Source organism: Quercus lobata, chromosome 3 (genome assembly GCF_001633185.2).
Source record: "Quercus lobata isolate SW786 chromosome 3, ValleyOak3.0 Primary Assembly, whole genome shotgun sequence".
Taxonomy (NCBI): Eukaryota; Viridiplantae; Streptophyta; class Magnoliopsida; order Fagales; family Fagaceae; genus Quercus; species Quercus lobata.
Genome location: NC_044906.1, coordinates 7,969,345 through 7,989,047, shown reverse-complemented (window position 1 = coordinate 7,989,047; position 19,703 = coordinate 7,969,345). Strand labels below are relative to the sequence as shown.

At 33.6% G+C, this 19,703-nt stretch overlaps 2 protein-coding genes across 2 annotated transcripts; one reads left to right on the top strand and one right to left on the bottom strand.

The window, feature by feature from the left end:
* Positions 1-239: 239 nt before the first annotated feature.
* Positions 240-2,227, bottom strand: LOC115980231. The gene is made up of 3 exons (XM_031102506.1): positions 2,221-2,227; positions 1,978-2,051; positions 240-1,878 (listed from the first exon to the last, which is right to left on the bottom strand). Exons 1-3 carry the CDS (start codon positions 2,225-2,227, stop codon positions 319-321), a joined length of 1,641 nt encoding a protein of 546 aa, XP_030958366.1. The 3' UTR covers positions 240-318.
* A 1,660-nt stretch (positions 2,228-3,887) lies between these two features.
* On the top strand, positions 3,888-19,101 carry LOC115980230 (F-box protein At1g55000-like). The gene is made up of 3 exons (XM_031102505.1): positions 3,888-3,987; positions 12,678-12,898; positions 18,733-19,101. The coding sequence occupies exons 1-3, from the start codon at positions 3,888-3,890 to the stop codon at positions 19,099-19,101; spliced, it is 690 nt and encodes a 229-aa protein (XP_030958365.1).
* The last annotated feature ends 602 nt before the right edge of the window (positions 19,102-19,703 follow it).

The window sequence follows — 19,703 nt, the reverse complement described above, 5'->3', positions numbered from 1 at the left end:
ATTAATTTAAGCTTTAATTGTAAATATTTTCAATTTATTGTTTTCTCTCTTTAATGCAGCAAGGCATTAATACACATTCATCATTCATTTCATCACTATTTCAAATTCCGTTATAACCAAAAAAAAAAAAAAATGAAATAAGAAAGAAACGGATAATTAATAATTACTTGAAAAAGATACTTCTTTGTTGATAATAAGAACAATATTCCATATGGATGCAAAGAAAAGAAGTTAAATACATATATACTTAGGTAGTGTCTTATTAACACAACTCTTAAGGCTGTGTCCGTTCTTGATAGGAGCTGGATGCCAGTTACGTCATTCTAACATTACCCACATGCAATTCAGGTCAAAACTGATATTACACGTGGCACATGCATAGGCTATATCATGGCAACGATCACCACACCTGTCACAACGATGAAAGCCATCCTTAGTCTCCTGAACAAGAGTAAGGGGATGTTGGTGGACGGTGGATATGTAAGTGCTCCCGAACTTAATATTTCTGTAGTCTCCCAATCTATAATATAAGGATTCTTCAAAAATACATTTGGGATGAGCAGGATAATTACATTCTTCACAATAATAGAACCAATGCTTTGGGTAGTCTCGTTCTTCCTCACAAATATCGCAATAATATTCACCTGAGTCATCTTCAACAATATAACTAAGGGTAAATAGGTGCTCATGTTGTTTGTACTTTACGGTATGCGGTAATGTAGCACATCCAAAATCCAAAGTGAATTCACATTTAGTACAACAAAAGATTCTTCCTTTGGAATTGCAAGCACTACACTCCTTATCATTAGTTGCGCTAGAGAAGATTAGGGGGTGCTCATGACCAACGTGAGTTAATGTGTCTAATTCTGAGATCAAACTACATGAGACATCAAGGCCAAAATCACATTCCTTGCAGTTGTAGATAAAGCCATTACTTAAATAGTTACAAGCATGACAAGGAGCAAGGAAAGGTCTCTCAAGCTTAAAGGGGTGTTGGTGAAATGGGTGTCGCTTTTTACGAGGTAATTCTACACAACATTTGTGAAGAAAGAAGTTACACTCAGTACAACTATAAAATGGAGGGAAGATAGGTCGTACACACCCGTCACATATTTTGTAGTTCTCAAGCTCATCAATAAGTTTTAAGTCATGCTCATGACAAAAATGTTTGATTTCTATGGGTATTTTAATTTCACCCTCACCCACCTTGGTTTTTTGGACACTATAAGATGATTCATTGGCGAATTCATCAAGCTCCAAATCTTCAAATTTCAGCATATTTGTTAACTCAGCAGGTTCCTTGCCTTTAGATTTCCGCATAAAATTTTCATCCATGCCATTCTTGTCTGTAGCGCAATCAAGGTGCGCAACATAATCACAACTTGAGCAATAATAAACCCCATGGTTTGTGTCTATATGTTTCACGCAAAGTTGGCAAACTCGGTGCTCAGAATGATCATCCTTAATAGAGTTAGTGAGGATGAGAGGGTGCTTATGGCGCATACGTTTGACCATGCGTGGTAAGGAAGCACAATTATGGTGGGCCCAAAATCCACAAAAGCTAACATTGCATAGGTAGGTCAATGTTTTACCTTCTTTACCACAAAAATCACAAATGAACGTGATGAACTTCCTGAATAAGGTTAATGGGTGGTTGTGAATTTTACTTTCAATGGAGAGCGGTAACGAAAGACACTTGAAATGAACGTAAATTTTGCAAAGGGGACAGTGGTAAACAATAAAACTCATGCAAGGTTCACCGCAAATATTGCATGTGCAAGTCTCCTTATCATACGGTGGTGTTTTGCAAATGATCAGAGGGTGCTTGTCGAGTATGGGGTGTTGCACCTCGTGGGAGTGGGCTACTTCGAAACATGACTTGTGAAGGAAAAACGAAAAAGAGGGATAACAAATTACGCAACCGTAGCATGAACCATGTAGGCCTTTACCGCACCCGCTACATAATTTAGATCTTACATCTTCTAAAACATTTGAATCATCAGCATTGAAGGAGACCAAAGGATGCTCATGGCTGATGTGTTTAAGTTCCCCTGTCAATCAGACACACAACTAATTTGTTTAAAGAAATTGAAAGTGGTGGATGCTTTGCTTTTGTGTATTATTAGACTTGATACTCGTGAGTGTAATTTGCTTTTAACTGAATAGGGAGTTCTATATATTTGAAAAATATTAATGAAGGATTATCTTAAATATACTTACCTTCCATATTCATTTGTATTATAAATAGCAAAACTCAATTTCCGTGCTATTCAACAGAACGCAGCCTTTTGTCACTCCTAGTCCCTACACTTAGAAGGGATGATGATCATCTTCAAATAGAATAGAAAAATAGCAACAAAATCTTATTGCATTTCACTTCTATAATACTGCATTATTAATACAACATAAGCTACATTATATATATATATATATATATATATATATATATATATATATATATATAAGAACAAGCAATTCTCACGTAGGAACAAGAACTTGTGCTTGGCTTCAAAACTTCGTTGGTCAAGTACCACGTTACCTCTCTTAAGTATATAAGGTACGGTCCGTTTTGTTGCATAAATTTAGGTTGGGAAGATATATATTTAAACCTCCATTTCTGTCAAACCTTTTATTTGGATTTCTAAAATAGGATTTAGAGAGCTTAAAAGAGTGGGAAGAAATGAATGATTAATGTATATGAAATAAGAAATAAAGGAATCAGATAATTTTCTTTCTTTAGAACTTAATATCATTTAGAGCATCCTTATCAAGGGTGTCAAATGCCAAATATTTGGCATTTGACACCCCAAACTCTTAAAAATCACTCCCATCAGAGCACTCTCATCAGGTGTGCCAAATGCCAAATATTTGGCATTTGGCACACCAAACACCAAAAAATATCTCTCATGAGGTGTTCTAAATCTTAAAAAATTTGGCACACATGAACAGTACGCTCTCATATTTGAGAGCGTACGGACAGATGTGTTATAATTTTAATGAATATTTTATTTTTTTCTCTCTCATTCCTCAGTCAGTTTCTTCCTCATTTTTTTCTCAAACACCGATCGGTTCTCTCATTCTCATCCCCTCATATTTTCTTCCTCACCATCAGTTCCCTTCCATGCCGTCGCCGACATCGACGCCGACACCGACGCCAACGCCGACGCATCAATTCCATGCCGATCTCTCTCTAGCTGTGGTTTTTTTTTTTTTTTTTTGTGGTTTGATGGTTGGGTTGGGCATGGGTGGGTTCGAATGGACAGATCGGCGGTGGGTGGGTTCGGATGGGCAGATCGGCGTCCACCATGCAGCGCCGCCCATCTCACACTCTCAGATCAAATCACTTGGGTTTTTTTTTTTTTTTTTGGTGGATGTGGGTTGAGTTTCGTGGGTTTTAATGGGTTGATATTGGTGGGTTATGGCGGTGGGTGGTGGCCGGCTACTATGGGCAATGGTGGTGGGGGGCTATGCAGTATATTACCGTTTGAAGTTTTTTTTTAATGATATTTTAATGTGATGTATATATTATTTTAATATATGAGATTGAAGAATAGAACATCTGATAAATTAGATGTTGTAAAATGATGTGGTAAAATAGTAAAGTAGATTTTTGATGTGTTAAAATGACATTTTTTATAGAATAGCTGATGGGAATGCTCTAAATGCCATAATTTTTTGCATGGATGAACAGTGCAGTCTCAAATTTGAGACCGCACTGTTCACCAAGTGTAAAAGTTATATTATTTTTTTATTCCGTGGGACCCGCTTACTTTTCTTCTTATATTTTTTCTTTCTCCTTTTCTTGGCTTTCTTCCGTCGGTCGTTCTTGCTCTCCAACCATATCTCTTTCTCTTTTCTTCATTCACCGGCATCCACAACTGAAAACCATGGTGGTAGTGGTTCGGCGAAACCGTGAAGAATATGAGGTCGAGTTTGTGGTTTGTGGGTCTCTGCTGTTGATCGGGGTGGCTAGGTTGCGGTGGTTCGGTGAGCATGGCTGGGTTTCGACTGGTGTGGCTGGGTTTGGGTGGGTTTTGTGATTTGATTTTGGGTGAGAAATTTCAAAAATATGCTCTTTCTAATTTTGGGTCTGTGATTTCTAACATGGGTTTGTGATTTATGGTGGTACTGGGTTTGATTGGTGGTTTTGATGTTAGTTTGTTGAGTTTTTGATTTGGTTTTGGGTGGTGGGAATCCCGATTTGCAAAGGTTGTGGGTGCCGTCGGTGATGGTGGCTATGGCTGTGCTGTGGTGGTTTGTGGTTGGGTTTGTGTGGTGGGTTTGTGGGTGATGGGTTTGTGGTGGTTGTGGGCTGCTGGGTGAGGTGGCTATTGGCTTTTGGGTGTGGTGGCTGTTGGGTTTTGTTATACCAGTGGTGGTGGTGGTGAGTGGATGTGGTAGTGTGGCGCCGGCTGTGCTGTGAGAAAGAGAGAGACAGAAGAGAGAGACAGAGGAGAGAGGAAAAATAAAAAATTATTGAAAAATAATAAAGAAATAATATTTAAATAAAATTGTAAAAAAAATAGAAGTCATGATATAAGCTGTTTTGTAAAGTGGTGTGTTATATGTTATAAATATAGGTTTTGAGAGGGTAAATGCTAAATTTTTTAGAAGTCTCGATAAGGATGCTCTATGTACTATTTATCGGCACCTTGAACTGAATGGGGGTAAAAATCTAATTTTAACTCAATTAACAAGTAATGTTTTGCCTAAAGGCCGGCGATACAAAATGAAAATCAATGATTCTTGGAGTATATTATATTTATTATTAAAATCTTACAAACTAATGTATTAATTTTTAAACAAAAAAATAAAAAAATTACTTAAGAATATTTTTTTAATATGTTGTTGATAAATAATACTAACCTATTAAAGAGGATTAACCAGCTCATGAATTTGAACTTCAAAAAGATGAGTGGTAGCGAGACACATTTGATACCAAAGTCAAGTTTATAGAGGGGGTAATGATAAACAAACCGTTTGCAAGGTAAACTGTAGAAACTGTAGGTGGGGGTGTGCAGAAAACCCACCGACCCGCCAAACCCGACCCAACCCAACCCGACCCACCGGGTTGGGTCGGTTTTTTAGGCTTGGTGGGTTGGGTTGGGTTATAAAAAAAAAATTTATAGCGGGTCGGGTTGGGTTTGGGTCATAAAATTACAAACCCACCAAACCCAACCCGACCCACCATATTTAATATATATTTAAAATATATTTTATATTTAATAAATTTTTAAAAGAAAAATCAATTGTAGGGCACTTATATATATATATATATATATTTAAATATATATTATATATTTAATAATTTTTTTTTAAAAACCAGCTGTAGAGTAACATTTTCTCAATTCCTCCTACTAATACTAATTTAATATATATAAAAAATATATTATATAATTAATAAATTTTTTTAAATAACCAATTCTTCCTATCCTATATAAAAGCCAATTAGTTCACACAAATCCTAATAAATTACTATTATTGTTTAGTCATTAGTGTTGAGTCTTTATGGAGTTACATTTAGGGATGGCAATTTAAATCCGATCCATGGATACCCGGTCCGGTCCGACCCTAATGGGCCGGATTTTACCCGGTCCGATAAAGAATAGGGTCGGGTATGGGTTTTTTAAAAAAAACCCGAAGCGGGTCCGGGTCGGGTTCGGGTTTTCATTAAAAAATCCGAAACCCGACCCGAAACCCAACCCGTTTATGACCCGGTTATCTTAAAATTACAAAAACACCCCCCTTATATATATATATAGCTGTAATAAACCCTATCTCTCATTTTCCCTAACCCAGCCGCCTCTCATGGTCTGATCTAATTTGCATATCACGCCCTCAGCCTCACGCCTCAGGTCCAGCTCACAATCTCTTTCACTCAATCACTCTGTCTCAGCTCTCTCACTCACTGTCTCACACGGCCACAAGCCCACAAGCGGTCAAGCACAGCTGCACAGGCAGTCCGTCGCCGATCTCACACTGTCGCCACACTGTCACAAGCCTACAGCTCTCTACTCTCTCAAGTCTCAACTCCGTTCGGCCTCATTGTCGCCGATCTCACTATCGCACAGCCCTCTTCCCCTCTCATCTTCCTCGCCCATGGCCTCACGGCCTCGCTCCACCTCGATCTCCATCTTTTTTCTTTTTTTTTTCTTTTCTTTTTTTCTGGATTCAGAACTTCAGTTCGTGTCAAATTCTCAATGTGAGTTTGTGTTTGTGATTGTGATTTTGAAAGGGAAAATTATAGATCCAAAATTTGTGTTTAGGATTTCTGTGTTTATGTTTGTGATGGTGTTTGGATTTGTGTTTGTGTTTGTGATTTTGGGCCGAAAAATCATAGATCGAAGTTTGTGTTTCTGATTTTGGGCTTGGCTGGGCATGAGGGACGGGGCCCGCGGGGCCCGTGGAGGCCCGACGGGGCGGGTTTGGGGTAAAGAAAAAAACCCGTTTAATAAACGGGTCGGATTCGGATTTCTGAAACAGACCCGCGGGTCGGGTCCGGATATGAAAAAACCCGGCCCGAACCCGACCCGTTGCCATCCCTAGTTACATTGATACTAATCTTTAAGTTTTTTTAATATATTAATATTTATATTTTTTTTTACTCAATTTAATAATAATAATAATAAAAATTTGTCAAATCCATGGGTTCAACCCGACCCAACCCGACCCATGTGGGTTGGGTTGGACTTATGTGATGGGTTGGGTTGGGTTGAATTTTTTTTGACCCACCATGGTGGGTTGGGTCAAAAAATCCCCTCAACCCGACCCAACCCGACCCATGCACACCCCTAACTGCAGGTACAAGTCCCCTCATCATATGGTTGAAAGTGGTGGATGCTTTGCTTTTGTCTATTGCACTTGATAGTTGTGTGTGTTTTGCTTCTAATTGATTAGGTGGTGTTCTATATGTATGTGAATAAATAAGTATTAATAGATTATCTTGGATACTCACCTAGAAAATGAACTCTTCGAACAAGTACAACTTTTTGTACACTTCAACAAAATGCTACCTGCACTTAAAAAGGATGACCATCTTCAAATGAAACTGGGCTTGGATCTCTCAATTTAGGGAAAAAAATTGGTGAATAAGCTAAGAAAAATGCCCACTAACTCATCATAAATTTTAATTTCATAATAGCAATGAAACCTTATTGTATTTCACTTCTACAATATAGAACAAGCTATTGTTTTATTTAAAATAATAACAGCAAGCAATACTTACGTAGGAATTGATCAAGAACTTGGATTTGGCTTCAAAGCTTCGTTGGTCAAGCTATCAATTGTTGGCTCTCTTAAAATATATAACCATTGATCCGTTTGGTTGCATGAATAATTTATGTTGGGTAGATCAATATTTATAGCACCATTGATTCCTTTTCTTTTAATTTCAAATATAATTTAGATAGTGTAAAGAAGTGGAAAGGAATGAAAAACTTTACGTGTAAATTTGGTGATCTCTTTCTTTCTTTGGATGTTAGATGTAAAGGAGAGAGAGAGAGAGAGAGAGAGAGAGAGAGAGAGAAGGAATTTAATGTCATCTTTGTTCTTTATTTTTTATTTGTGCTTTAGTGTTTTTTTTTTTTTTTTTTTTTTTTTTTTTTTTTTTTGTGAGAATGATTTTTGCATTAGTTGAATGGGCGTAAACATCTAATTTTGATTTAATTAATAAGAATGTACCATTTTGCCCACACGCAATACAAAATTACTGATTAAAGGCGCAATGCAAATTTTACTACATATACTTCAAATGCATATCCAAGAAAAAAAAAATTATTTTAATCTGAACAAAATTACATGATAAATTGATGTATCATTTTTGTAATATATGTCTTAATTATGTTGTTAATGTGTTATCTAGGATATCCATTGTTATGTTAATATGTAAAACTTTTATAATGAAATTTGTTGTGCCTTTAGTATTTTCCATAAAAATTTGTGGGTGGAAGTGGAACAAATTTAACCATTCCATTCCTTTTGCTATTTTAAGTTTATGACTTTCAAAATAAATAAACAATAAATCATTTATTTCTATATTCCTTTCATCCAAACACTATGCAAAGAGTTGATAGCTGTGACTTTATAAGGATCAACAACGTGCTTTACAAATTCATTTAATTATGATTACACTATTATGTCTACAAATTTACAAATAATATGACTCAATAAATAGTAAAGCAAATATATTAAAATTTTCCTATACAATGATGAATACCAATATAAGTTGAGATAAATTTATGCTTGAGAGGGGTGAAAGTAAGGAATCCTTCTTTTGTTTGAAAAAAGAAAAGAAAAAGAAAATGGAATTGAACACCTCCTTCACTTGATCAATTGAGACAAAGTTATTCTTTTTTTCTTATTTTTTATTCATGTTCATCAATATTAGATAAGATAAATTTATGCTTGAGAGGAGTGGAAGTAAGGAATCCTTCTTTTATTTGAAACAAAAACAACAAAGGAACAAATGGAAGAACACCTCATTCACTTGATTAATTGAGACAAAGTTATTTTTTTTCCTTATTTTTTATTCATTATTATTTTCTTAAAGTTTGAATATGGAGATTATCTTAAGCCTTTTTATTCCAATCTATTCCATTTCAATTTAATATTTCCTTTCCTCTCTAAACTTCGAAACAAATTTAAAAGAAGGAAAGAGAAAAAGAAAATTATAGTGGGGTCTTGGGTTTGTGAGCAGGTATCCTAGTTTTATATTATTTTTCTTTTCTTCAATTTTTGGCATTTTATTTTTTCCATTTCTTTACTTTATACTATTATCTCTCTGATTCTCAACCCTACGGGGGGAGAAGGGTGTTTCTTTTCTATTTCTTTTGATCCCTTGATTTTATGGTTTCGAGTATCACAAAAGTACGTACTTCTAGGAATTCTCAAGTAAGACCATCTAACCGTGAAACACACAGGGTGATAACGATTTAATAAAAAGTACTAGTAAAAATCGTCAACGATAAAGATAAAATTGCGTAAAAATTAGTGACATGTATGGAAATGATACTGGGATAAAAAAAAAAAATGCTGCCTTAGGCCACATTTGAAGCACTTTTTGGGCAAAGTTCCTAAAATTTTCATTTTTGCCATTTTTTGTAATATTTATTTCCATTATAACTTTCAATTTAAAATTCCGAATAAGATCTCGTTTATTTTGGGACGTCTTTTGGAGACAATAATTTTTAATTTTACAATTATCTCAATTTTGTTGTTCTTGGTAAAATTTACCACCTCATCTTGTGAGATTAGCGCAAATTATGATTCGGTGGGTGTTTTCCTAGCTGCCCTAGGGTTTTATTTTACAAATTAAACATGTTCTAGGCTCTAAGCCATTTAGTTATCAAATTAATAAAATTTAGAGTTTATTATCAGTTTCTCCGGTGGATTTTAGACATTATCAGATTCTCAGGTTTTACACTATCACTACAAATGAGAGAGAGAGAGAGAGAGAGAGAGAGAGAGATCTCCGGTGGATTTTAGACATTATCACATTCTCAGGTTTTACACTATCACTACAAATGAGAGAGAGAGAGAGAGCAAAATAAATCTGACCCAATTGAAACTAAAATTACTAACCAAATTTCTCATGGCCTAAGAGATGATCTAGCCTGGAACAAAAAATACAAGGCGTTGCAATTTACAATAACTAGCAAATTTTGTCAGCGAATTTGATAATACAGCATCAACAAGTAGCAGAAAAATAAAATTCACAAGCTACAGACTTCAAGACAGTTGTAAACCCGAGTATATGCCTCTTTACTTTGACAAATGAAGCTCCAGTTGCTGCCATTTCCACCCAAATTGCTCTAAAAATGCATGAGGAGCCTGATTGGGTTTCATTGTTTCAAGGAAAACAATGGAACAACTCAGTAACAGCCAAAATGAAGGTGTAAGCTTTTATAACCCAAAGACCAGAAACCAAAAAGAAAAAAAACAACTTAGGAGCGGTCCAACTAAAAGATAAAATCTAACTAGAATGAATATAAAGAACATGCTTTTCAGAAACTAAAAAGAAAAAGGAAAAAAGGGAGGAACACTCACTTCTCAAATCATTTTCATAAATATCATTGCATATCCACAATTTGTTCATAACATAATATAAACATTTGACAAATATTTTAAAATCTCATCCATTTCAAGTATTTGATGCAAAAGAAGTTCTTTAAAACCAAAACATTAACCACTAAAGGCTCTCATCAGTAAACCAGATGCGCCCCTCTTTTAGGTGATTTCTTATTTCTTTTTCAGATATAAATACCATGGCAGGAATTTGATATACGTCTCACCCAACTAAAACTACCTTGATTTGTTACTAAAGAATACTAGAAGTGTAAATGATGCAAACTAGCAATGACATTGACCAAGCATTATTAGGTACTTGATATCAAGAAATGATCGCTGATTAGGCAGGAGTATAACCAAATTGCTTATGAGTAAATCTCATAGTTATAAGTTATAACATGAAATATAAGACATTATGATACATGAAATTATCTTTCATAAAAGAAGTTAAAACACAGTGTCCAAAGAAAAAGCTGTTCAGATTCTAACCAATTGAACATATATGATAAGGGACATTAATGACACTATGTAATAAACAAAACACACACACAGAGTGTCTCTCTCTGTGTCTTGCTCTTTCCGCCCTCAATTCCTTTTATATTTCAAGATACAGAATGACTCCATTATATACAAATTTCAAAGAACACAAAAAAATATAGAAAGATTAGCCAAACTAAATAAATATTGTGAAGGTAGTTGAGATAACAACTACAATCCATTACGAAACCATAGAACAATTATGGCCAAATCAAATTTCTAAACATACTACAGAATAACAATATACAGAGAAGTACGATATTTGCATAGTCTATCAAATATTTACTTAAAAAGATGGAATCAATTTACTAGTGACTAAAACTTGTGCAAATATGAAAAAAAAAAACACAATTAGATTCCAACTATCGCAGGAAGTATTCGCATTAACAATTATAAAAGGAAGTTACACCAGAATACATAAAACCATAAAGCGTGTGACAAATACAAAATGAATTAAGCAAACTTGTCCAGGTAGACACAATAAAATTCAACAATTATATCATTCCAGTGAATATTGATATCAACAAAACATGCCACAACCATAACCTATCATCAAATTTCTTCAATCAACAAGTTCTCAAAGACAATTGAACACACATGCGCCAGGTCATTATCATACAATTGAGCAGGTCAAGATTAAGATCTTATTAACAAACTCATAATAATAACACAATTTCATTTCATACTCATTGACCTTACACCTAATGACCCAAGTCCAAAACTCTTCATTGTAATTAAACCCAAGCAGATCTATTAGAGTGGGTGGGTTTGGGTTGATTTTGCCTTTGCCACCCCTAAATGATATGCAGCCAACACTGATCGATCATTTGATCCTTACCTTCACCGGTGAGTAAATCGACGGAATGCTAAAAGGAGATCAACGCACACAGAGCACACACGCCAGGGAGAAGATTAAGAAACAATCTCGCTTTAAATTAAAATTGAGAGAATCCGAGAGAAGATTTGCTTCAGGGATTCAACAGTTTTCTTTATCGCTTGGTTTGCCCCCAATATTGAGAGAAGTAAGAACGCAAGTGAGTGAAGATCTGCTTCTTCGTTTTAGCTTTATTTTTTGGCTTTTATACGGTAACTTGCTCTACCAGTAATGGGTATTTCACTAAACATAAATACACTGTCAGGATTAAATCCATAGATAGTGTCTTATTATCACAACTCTTAAGGCAGTGTCCATCCTTGATATATAGAAGTTAAATACCGGTTATCTCATTTTCTCATTTGATACTTGCACACTGCCAGTCAAAATTGATATTACATGTGGCACATGCATGGGCTATATACTTGCAAGGCCGACCACAGTTGTTACAATGAGAGATGTCCATAGTCTCCTGTACAAGAGTAAGGGGATGTTGGTGAATGGTGGATATATAAGTGCTCACGAACTTAATATTTCGGTAGTCTCCATCTTTGGTATTTAAGAATTCTCCAAAAATACATTTGGGATGTGCAGAATAACTACATTCTTCACAATAGTAAAACCAATAATTTGGGTGGTGTCGTTCTTCCTCACAAATATCACAATAATATTCACTTGAGTCATATTCAGTAATATAATTAACGATAAACAGGTGAACATATTGTTTGTACTTTATGGTGTGTGGTAATGTAGCATATTCAAAGTCCAAAGTGAATTCACATTTAGTAAAATGAAAGAAATCATAGAGAAGAAATCATCCCCATGTAGATCTCTTCAATTTTCTTATTCATTTTGGGCTCGTGTAAAGCAAATAAGATAGGTTATTTTTGTATTTTGCCTCGTTCTCTTAATATAATATTTGTTTCACATTAAAAAAAAACACAGTAATTTAACAAAAATATTTATAGTGAATAAATATTTAATTAATAAAAAATTAAATTAAAGAATTAGTAGAAATAACAAATATAATTTAATCAAAATCTGTTTATACTATTTTATCATTTTATTTATGGATTGGGTGGTGTACACATCAGGACATCTATATTGATATAGGTAATTGTTTATTTTTATTTTTGAGAAAAAAAGATATTGATGTTGATAAATAATATAAAAGTGGTAAGTCATCCAATTCCATGTCCAGTGTTGTCCACCGTCATCAACCATTGCGTGTGCCGAGTCCCAAACTCGGTCACCGACGAACTCGTCGTTGAAGCCTTCAAGGCGAAGTGGAAGCTCAGATACGTGATCGGAAAGCCAGTCTCTGGAACCTTCTGGAGAGACAATGAGAGCTGGAAGTTCGCTATTTCGCGTCGGATCGTTAAAGGAGATAGTGTGGCTAGTCTGGCTGTCAAGTTCTCTCAAGCACTGTTTGGTTATCGAGAAAGTGTGGGAAAGGACAAGAAAAGACTTAAATTTGTTAGGTTTTTAGATAATGCATATAGTATAGCTTAGTTGTTGATGTTACTGTATTTTTGTTAGCTGTGGTGGTTAATTTTAAATTATAAATATGACCTTTAATTGAAGCTTTTAAAGATGCATATGTTATCTGTATGAAGTATGAACTGTACATTTATGTGGGCTAGGTGCTGTTTGTTTGCCTAGAAACTGTAGGAAAGAAAAGGAATATTATTTTGCCTGAAAATTTTCAATGTGCACATAAAAGAAAATGTTGACTCACTATTTTTGATTTATGATAAATTGAGAAACTGCAAATAAAATTAAAAATTTTGTAGAAATTTCGTTGCTTTATTTTATCATTGTTGAAAGACGGAGAGAGAGAGAGCCATGCTTCAAGTAAGTGAATCTATTTGGTGTAGACTGTGCAGTGATTTTTTTTTTTTTTTTTTTTTTTGTTTAGCTCCAAATTAAGAAAAATTTTAGTTCATAAATTAGAAATTTTGGCTAAGATACTGGATTATATATAATAAATCAATGTGCATTCAGGTGTGATTATTGGTTGGTTGGAATGATTGGCACTAGTGTTGCAAAGCCATGCGATCACGAATTTTGGATACAAGTTTCCCAATTTCTTTTCTTGCTGTTTAATTGCTAAAAAGGCTTATTTTTTTCATTTTTGGTAAGAATTTTAATATAAAGTAGGAGCTCTCAAACGTGGGAGCAATACAAGGGAAAAAATGCTTGCGGAGAAACTAAAAAGAAGAGAAAGGATTTTGAGATTGATTTCTCTGTTCTGATATAGACATTTTCCTTGAGAAAATGTAAAAGGTCCTACAATATGTTTCAAAATTTTGCATTGGTGATTGCCAATATGGTGAATGTCTGCAGATTGACTCAACTGGTAAATAACTGTGTCAAGTAGCTTGCTATTGTTTGTATCGTGGAACCCTCACTGGGTAATCTTTGCTGTTAGTGATTCCTGTTGTCTTGTTCAGAAAACATACCTCTTCAAAAGGTTTTTAGGTTAAATTATCCTATAGAGGTTTTAGTTTTGCACAAACTTATGTTAATGCTATTATGGACATTGGAAGAAGAAGATGTGCAGAGGGTATTTATGTACGGGTATTGTTTGATGAACATAGTTGATAGGAAAATGGTTGAGAACATGATGAAATCAGATTATGAGTATATGCAATTCTTTTTTTATTGTTTATCTGGTTGGCATGATTGTGCACACCTGTGTTATTGCTATTAGGAAATTGTGTAGTGGCTTAATTTTGTGCACACCTCTGACCTCTGTCATTGCTTTTAGGAAATCTGAAAGTGGTTTAGTTTTGTGCATACATATGGCCTGTCCCTAACTAATTTGTTGAGAGTTCAATGATCCATAGCTTACCTCAAAATTTTGAGACTAAGACTTTGTTTGTTGTTGTTGTTGTTGCATCATTAGAGAGTAAAATAATATGGGTAATAATGAGTATTTTGTAATGGTTGTTTCATGAAAATATATTTGATGGAAAGTGATTGAGAAAAGGTGAAATCAAATTATGAATGAACATATATGTAACTACTCCAGAGTCTTGGCACACGGATATTATATGGTAATGGAATGTTATGGTAGGAAACCCACAAAAATAGAATATTCATTTTATTGTAATTATATATATATATATATATATATTTTTTTTTTACGTACGAATAAGTCATTTTCCAACCTTTTCAAAGTAAAAAATCCACTTACGAATGAAAGGATTTTTTAGCACCTTGACAGACTCAAAATATTCTTTACATGAATTTCCATATGTTGGTTAATATAAACTTAAAATGTTCAAATTGTAATATTGTGAGCATTTGTGCACTTAAAACGTTAGAGTTTGACATGAAAATATTATCAAACTCTAATTTTTTTTTTTTTTTTTTTTAATGTGATTATCCCCAAACACAAATTTATATGAATGTGAATAAAATATTACGTTAAGAATATGGGATGCATTAAAAAAAAAACCTTTTGAAAGGTAATTTAATGTTCTTTTATTATTTTCTCTCTTCGATTACTACTCTTGCTTCTAGATCTGTATTTCCTCTTCTTTTTAATGTAACTTGTTTCCCTTTTATAAGTTTTGAATCTTAAAAGATAATAAGACATTGATAAATTATGTAAATTTTTTTTCTATTTTTAAATCAATGTTTGACATATAAAAGAGATAATATTCCATTAATTATGATATATAAGAAAAGTATATTGAAAACTCACTTAGTGTATAAAACACTTGTGAATGTTTAGACCCCAAAATACAAATTTTCCAATACAAACTTTTATTTAAACAATATATATGTGGAATATGAAATATAAGCAATACCCAAATTAGCAAGCTACTCTAAGCCATTAATTAATCACAACCAGTAGAAATTAAAAGCTAAGAGTAAGGGAAAGAGAGGTGCAAATATAAGATAACACCGGCACGTGTTATTGAAGAACTGGGCAAAAAACCTCTCCGCCGCCATCCAAGTTGTAAATGATCCACTAGAAAATCAGTTGGGATACATGAATAGTAATAGACCCTTCAAGCCTAATCTACCCAATGCACCTAAACCCTCTAAGCTTCTTGCTCCAACAAGATTACGCTGAACTGTATCTTCTCTAACTTTCCGGATGCTGCAACAGCAACCAATATGAATTGATTCTCTCCTGAACTACTTCCCAAACACCAAGAACCTTCTCACTATTCTGAATTTGGTGAGGTAAGGATTTGATTTATGATCCTCTCATGGGTATGATAATGGAGAGGGTGGGAGTAGAGGAATTTGGTGAATCAAGTGTATAAGATTGTGGATGAATCAATCTTGCTTTTCTCTAAGGTTTCTGTCACGCCCTGAACCCAAGTATAAAGCTAGGCACGTGACAACTACCGCACGCTTATAAAGTAAGAATCCTACAAGTGTGCAAGACCTTCTTAGCAACTAAAATTTATCCTCAAAAATTAATTCAAATAAATTCAAAATACCTCAACAATTTTTTTATGAATAGATCTCCAATAATTTAATAGAAACAAAATTCAAACTTCATGTGCATAATGCCAATTGGCCAATAAATATAAAACTATTAGAAGACCATCCAATATCAAAATCACTAAACTTCTTTTCCTGCTAGCAACACAATATCAAAACTCCCAAAACTTGCTATTCTTCACAATCTAAAACTGGAGGGGAAAAAGGGGTGAGCTGACAACTCATTAAGTAACCAAAATCCTAATAAGTTCTATCAAGCAATAGATTTGTAAAGTAATAAGATGTAGTATAAGTCTTCAAAAGTCATGATATACTATGGATTTTCAAAAATAACTAAAGAAATTTCATAATCTTAAAATAATAAGTTGCAAATAGATCACATACTTTAATGTTACAAATATATCATAGATGGTTTAGAAAGTAGTCAATTTTCCATATATCAAAAGCTATAACTTACAATAGGTTCCAAAAATAAATAAGCAGTTTTAATAACTCAAAATAGTTCAAATACTTAAACATTTCCAAAATCAAATATGTAGTTTTAAGAACTCAAAATAGTTCAAATATTCAAACGTAATTAATATTCTTAACAATTTTATGACTATGGTTACACTATATTCCCGTGATTGGGCATCAGAGTACTAATGAATAACCTCCATTGGTTTGGGTATCAGAGTACCAATAACCCCCATTGGCTAGGTATCAGAGTCAAACATAGTCAAATTGTCCAAAATCATATATATCAAATCATAGTTCAAACCAAAAAATATATCTCACTCAAAAAAAAAAAATATATATATATATATAAAATCATATATTTAGTATTCAAATATATTTATGATAATTCTATATTCTTGACCTTCAATCAATATAGCTAAAAGAAAAACAATTAAATAAAAGAAATCTTATATTCAATGCTCATATATATTTGTGAAAGTTCTTTATTCTTTACTTTGAAACAGTATAGTTAAAAACAATTAAATGAAATACATCATATATTTAGTAATCTGATATATTTGCGATAATTCTTTACTTGAAATCAGTAATACAAGTTGAAATAAAATTCTAACAGTTATAAATAATTTTCAATAGTTAAAAATGCAATAGTAGTCAAAATAAAACCAATTAGAATAAGGTTACTTACCTCAACTAGCATACGACAAAAGAATTTCTTTTTAATCCTTTTTCTAAAATCCTTAGATATCACCTAAAACAGTTTTTAGATACAATTTACTCCAAAATAAAATTTTAAAATTAACTTGCAAGGTACTTGACTAGAAGAAAACTTTGTAAAATATCCAATAATTCTCCACTTTTATCTCACATCAAAAATCCACCTATTCATATCATATATTTTCTTTAATTTCTGCCACAAATAGTTTCCTAGGGTTAGTCATATCATATATTTTCTTTACTTTCTGCCACAAGTAGTTTCCTAGGGTTAAAGACTATAGAATACCTATAGCGTCAAAAGTCAATTAAAAAAAAAAAAACCACCTGAACACAATTACGTTAACACCTTTTTTTTTTTTTTTTTTTCTTTTTTTTTTAACATGCGATAACTGATAACTTGTCACGCCTCAGAGCCTAGACTAGTTACTATTCATTTTGATTTCTCATACTCCCTAACTCCATCACTTCGGAATAAAGGCCTGTGCAGAAACCGGACCCATGAAGCCTAAAAAATTCTATCTCCGCTCAACGCAACAAAAGGCAACAAAAGGGATAGATAATATTAAGTTATTGAACAGTGTCTAGCTAGTTTACCGAAAATAAATCCAAACTTTTCTTCGTTTACATCGTTAAAACTCTTGAATGATTAAATAGTTTCACTATTGGCCAAAATACCCACATAAAAAGTACTCTAAATCTAAATAAAACTTAGATTTGACAAGAAAGAGATTCTTAGGCTCTTACCTCAATTGTGTAGTCAAACCTCCTCTACTTGAGTATTTTGGGTAGTCTCCTCTTTCAATAAGTTTTTATAAATTATCAACCTTATATAGTTAGAGTTTCAACCTTATTTTCTAAAAACTCTCTTATAATTATAAATTATCAAATTGACCCCACAAAAGATTACTTAAATACCCTTCCTTTAATCTTTTTTTTTTTGGAGTATTACAGTTTCTCTCTCAAAATTCTCTCTAGAAGCTCACTACATTTTGTGGGTATAAGGGTATTTATAGTAGGTATGAGATGGAATGTGAAAAGTCACTTTTCAGTAAAACATGGTGCACAGGCGAGTCACTTGCGATTGGGATGAGTCGAGTTCCAGTCACCAGTTACCAGACTAGGCCAGACTGTATTTTTTGTCCTATAGCGATTTAGCTGGCCTGAATCTACATCTTCCTGTATGCTTCACACATGTGCTTCATTTTGGTGAGTCAGTCGTGAGTCACCTTCTTGTTGCACACTCTTAATCAAATTTTAACACTCTTTCACGCACAACCCTTACATTATTCTCACCTAAATACAAGGTTTCTAAATGCTGAATTACAAGCAAATTTGACACAGAATAAAGTCAACGCATAGTTGAATAAATTCAACTTTACATATGTCAACATGAAATACCTAACGGAAATTTTCTTACCCTTTTGGTTATATTGAGGTCAAGATTGTATTTAAAGAAAAATAATTGATTTTTTTTTTTTGCTGCGTGCATATTGTTAGTCCTAAAAGTTGGTTTGCTCTTCCTGTCCTGTACATAGCCGACGAACTTGTGTGTACATTCTTAAATTTTTTTTTTTTTTTGATTACTACATTCATAATTTTTCTGTTTTTGGTGTTAGCAGGTTATGGACATAAAACGTTTCAACAACATGATGAGCGACCATGGCATATACTCAAGGGAGACGTTGTTAATCTCTATGAGCAATCCTGACATTCTTGTAAATGGAGCATACTACATCGAGCTAGATACCTATGCGAAAAGGGAAGTGGCAGTGACATATGTTCTTCAAGATGGTTCGCATGGAAACTCTAGCCATATGTTGAATAAGATGACTACTAAACAAGGCAAGAGAAAGGTTATTGACTCGTTGAAGAGAAGCATGCAAGTCGATGATGGGACTGCTCAATATTACTTATCTATATCAAATGGTAATTCTCGAGCTGCACTTTCTGAATTCTCTGAGGACCTAAGTGCGAGAGACAAGTGAGCTTGGCCTAGTTTCTGAAATAAAATGTTGATCGCAGCTGCTTGGAAGTTGGAACCTAGAGGTATATATAATAAATGGTGAAGAAAGGCCAAGAATGGTGCTTGAAGGGCACTCTGGGATTGTGATCTATATAGGGCTATGTATGATTTATTTGGTTTTTCTAAATACATAACTACTTCTAGGATCTCTTTTACTTTATTATATCTATATATGAGAAAGTAAGAAAGAAGGGAGGTTGGGTAGTCGGGTGAGCAGTAAAATTGTTACAATCAAGCGAATGTTGGCTTAGAAGAGGAGGAAAATTAGAAAAGGAATCTTTGTTGCTTGCTTCTTAGAAAGCTTTCATACATGCAAATTATAGCTGAAGGTTAAAAGCAAAAAAGAGAAGAGAAAAGCAAAAGAGGGCTGTGATGCTTGCTTAATTGGTTGTTCTCAAAGAATAAAGGAAAGGAAAATTAAAATTGTATTTATTTAGAAAAAAACATATAGTTTAGTTAACATAGCTGCTTTATCAAAAAAAAAATAAAAAAATTATACATATATTATAAAATATATAATCTTACAATATAGGGTTTACAATTGTACAAAACCCATATATTATA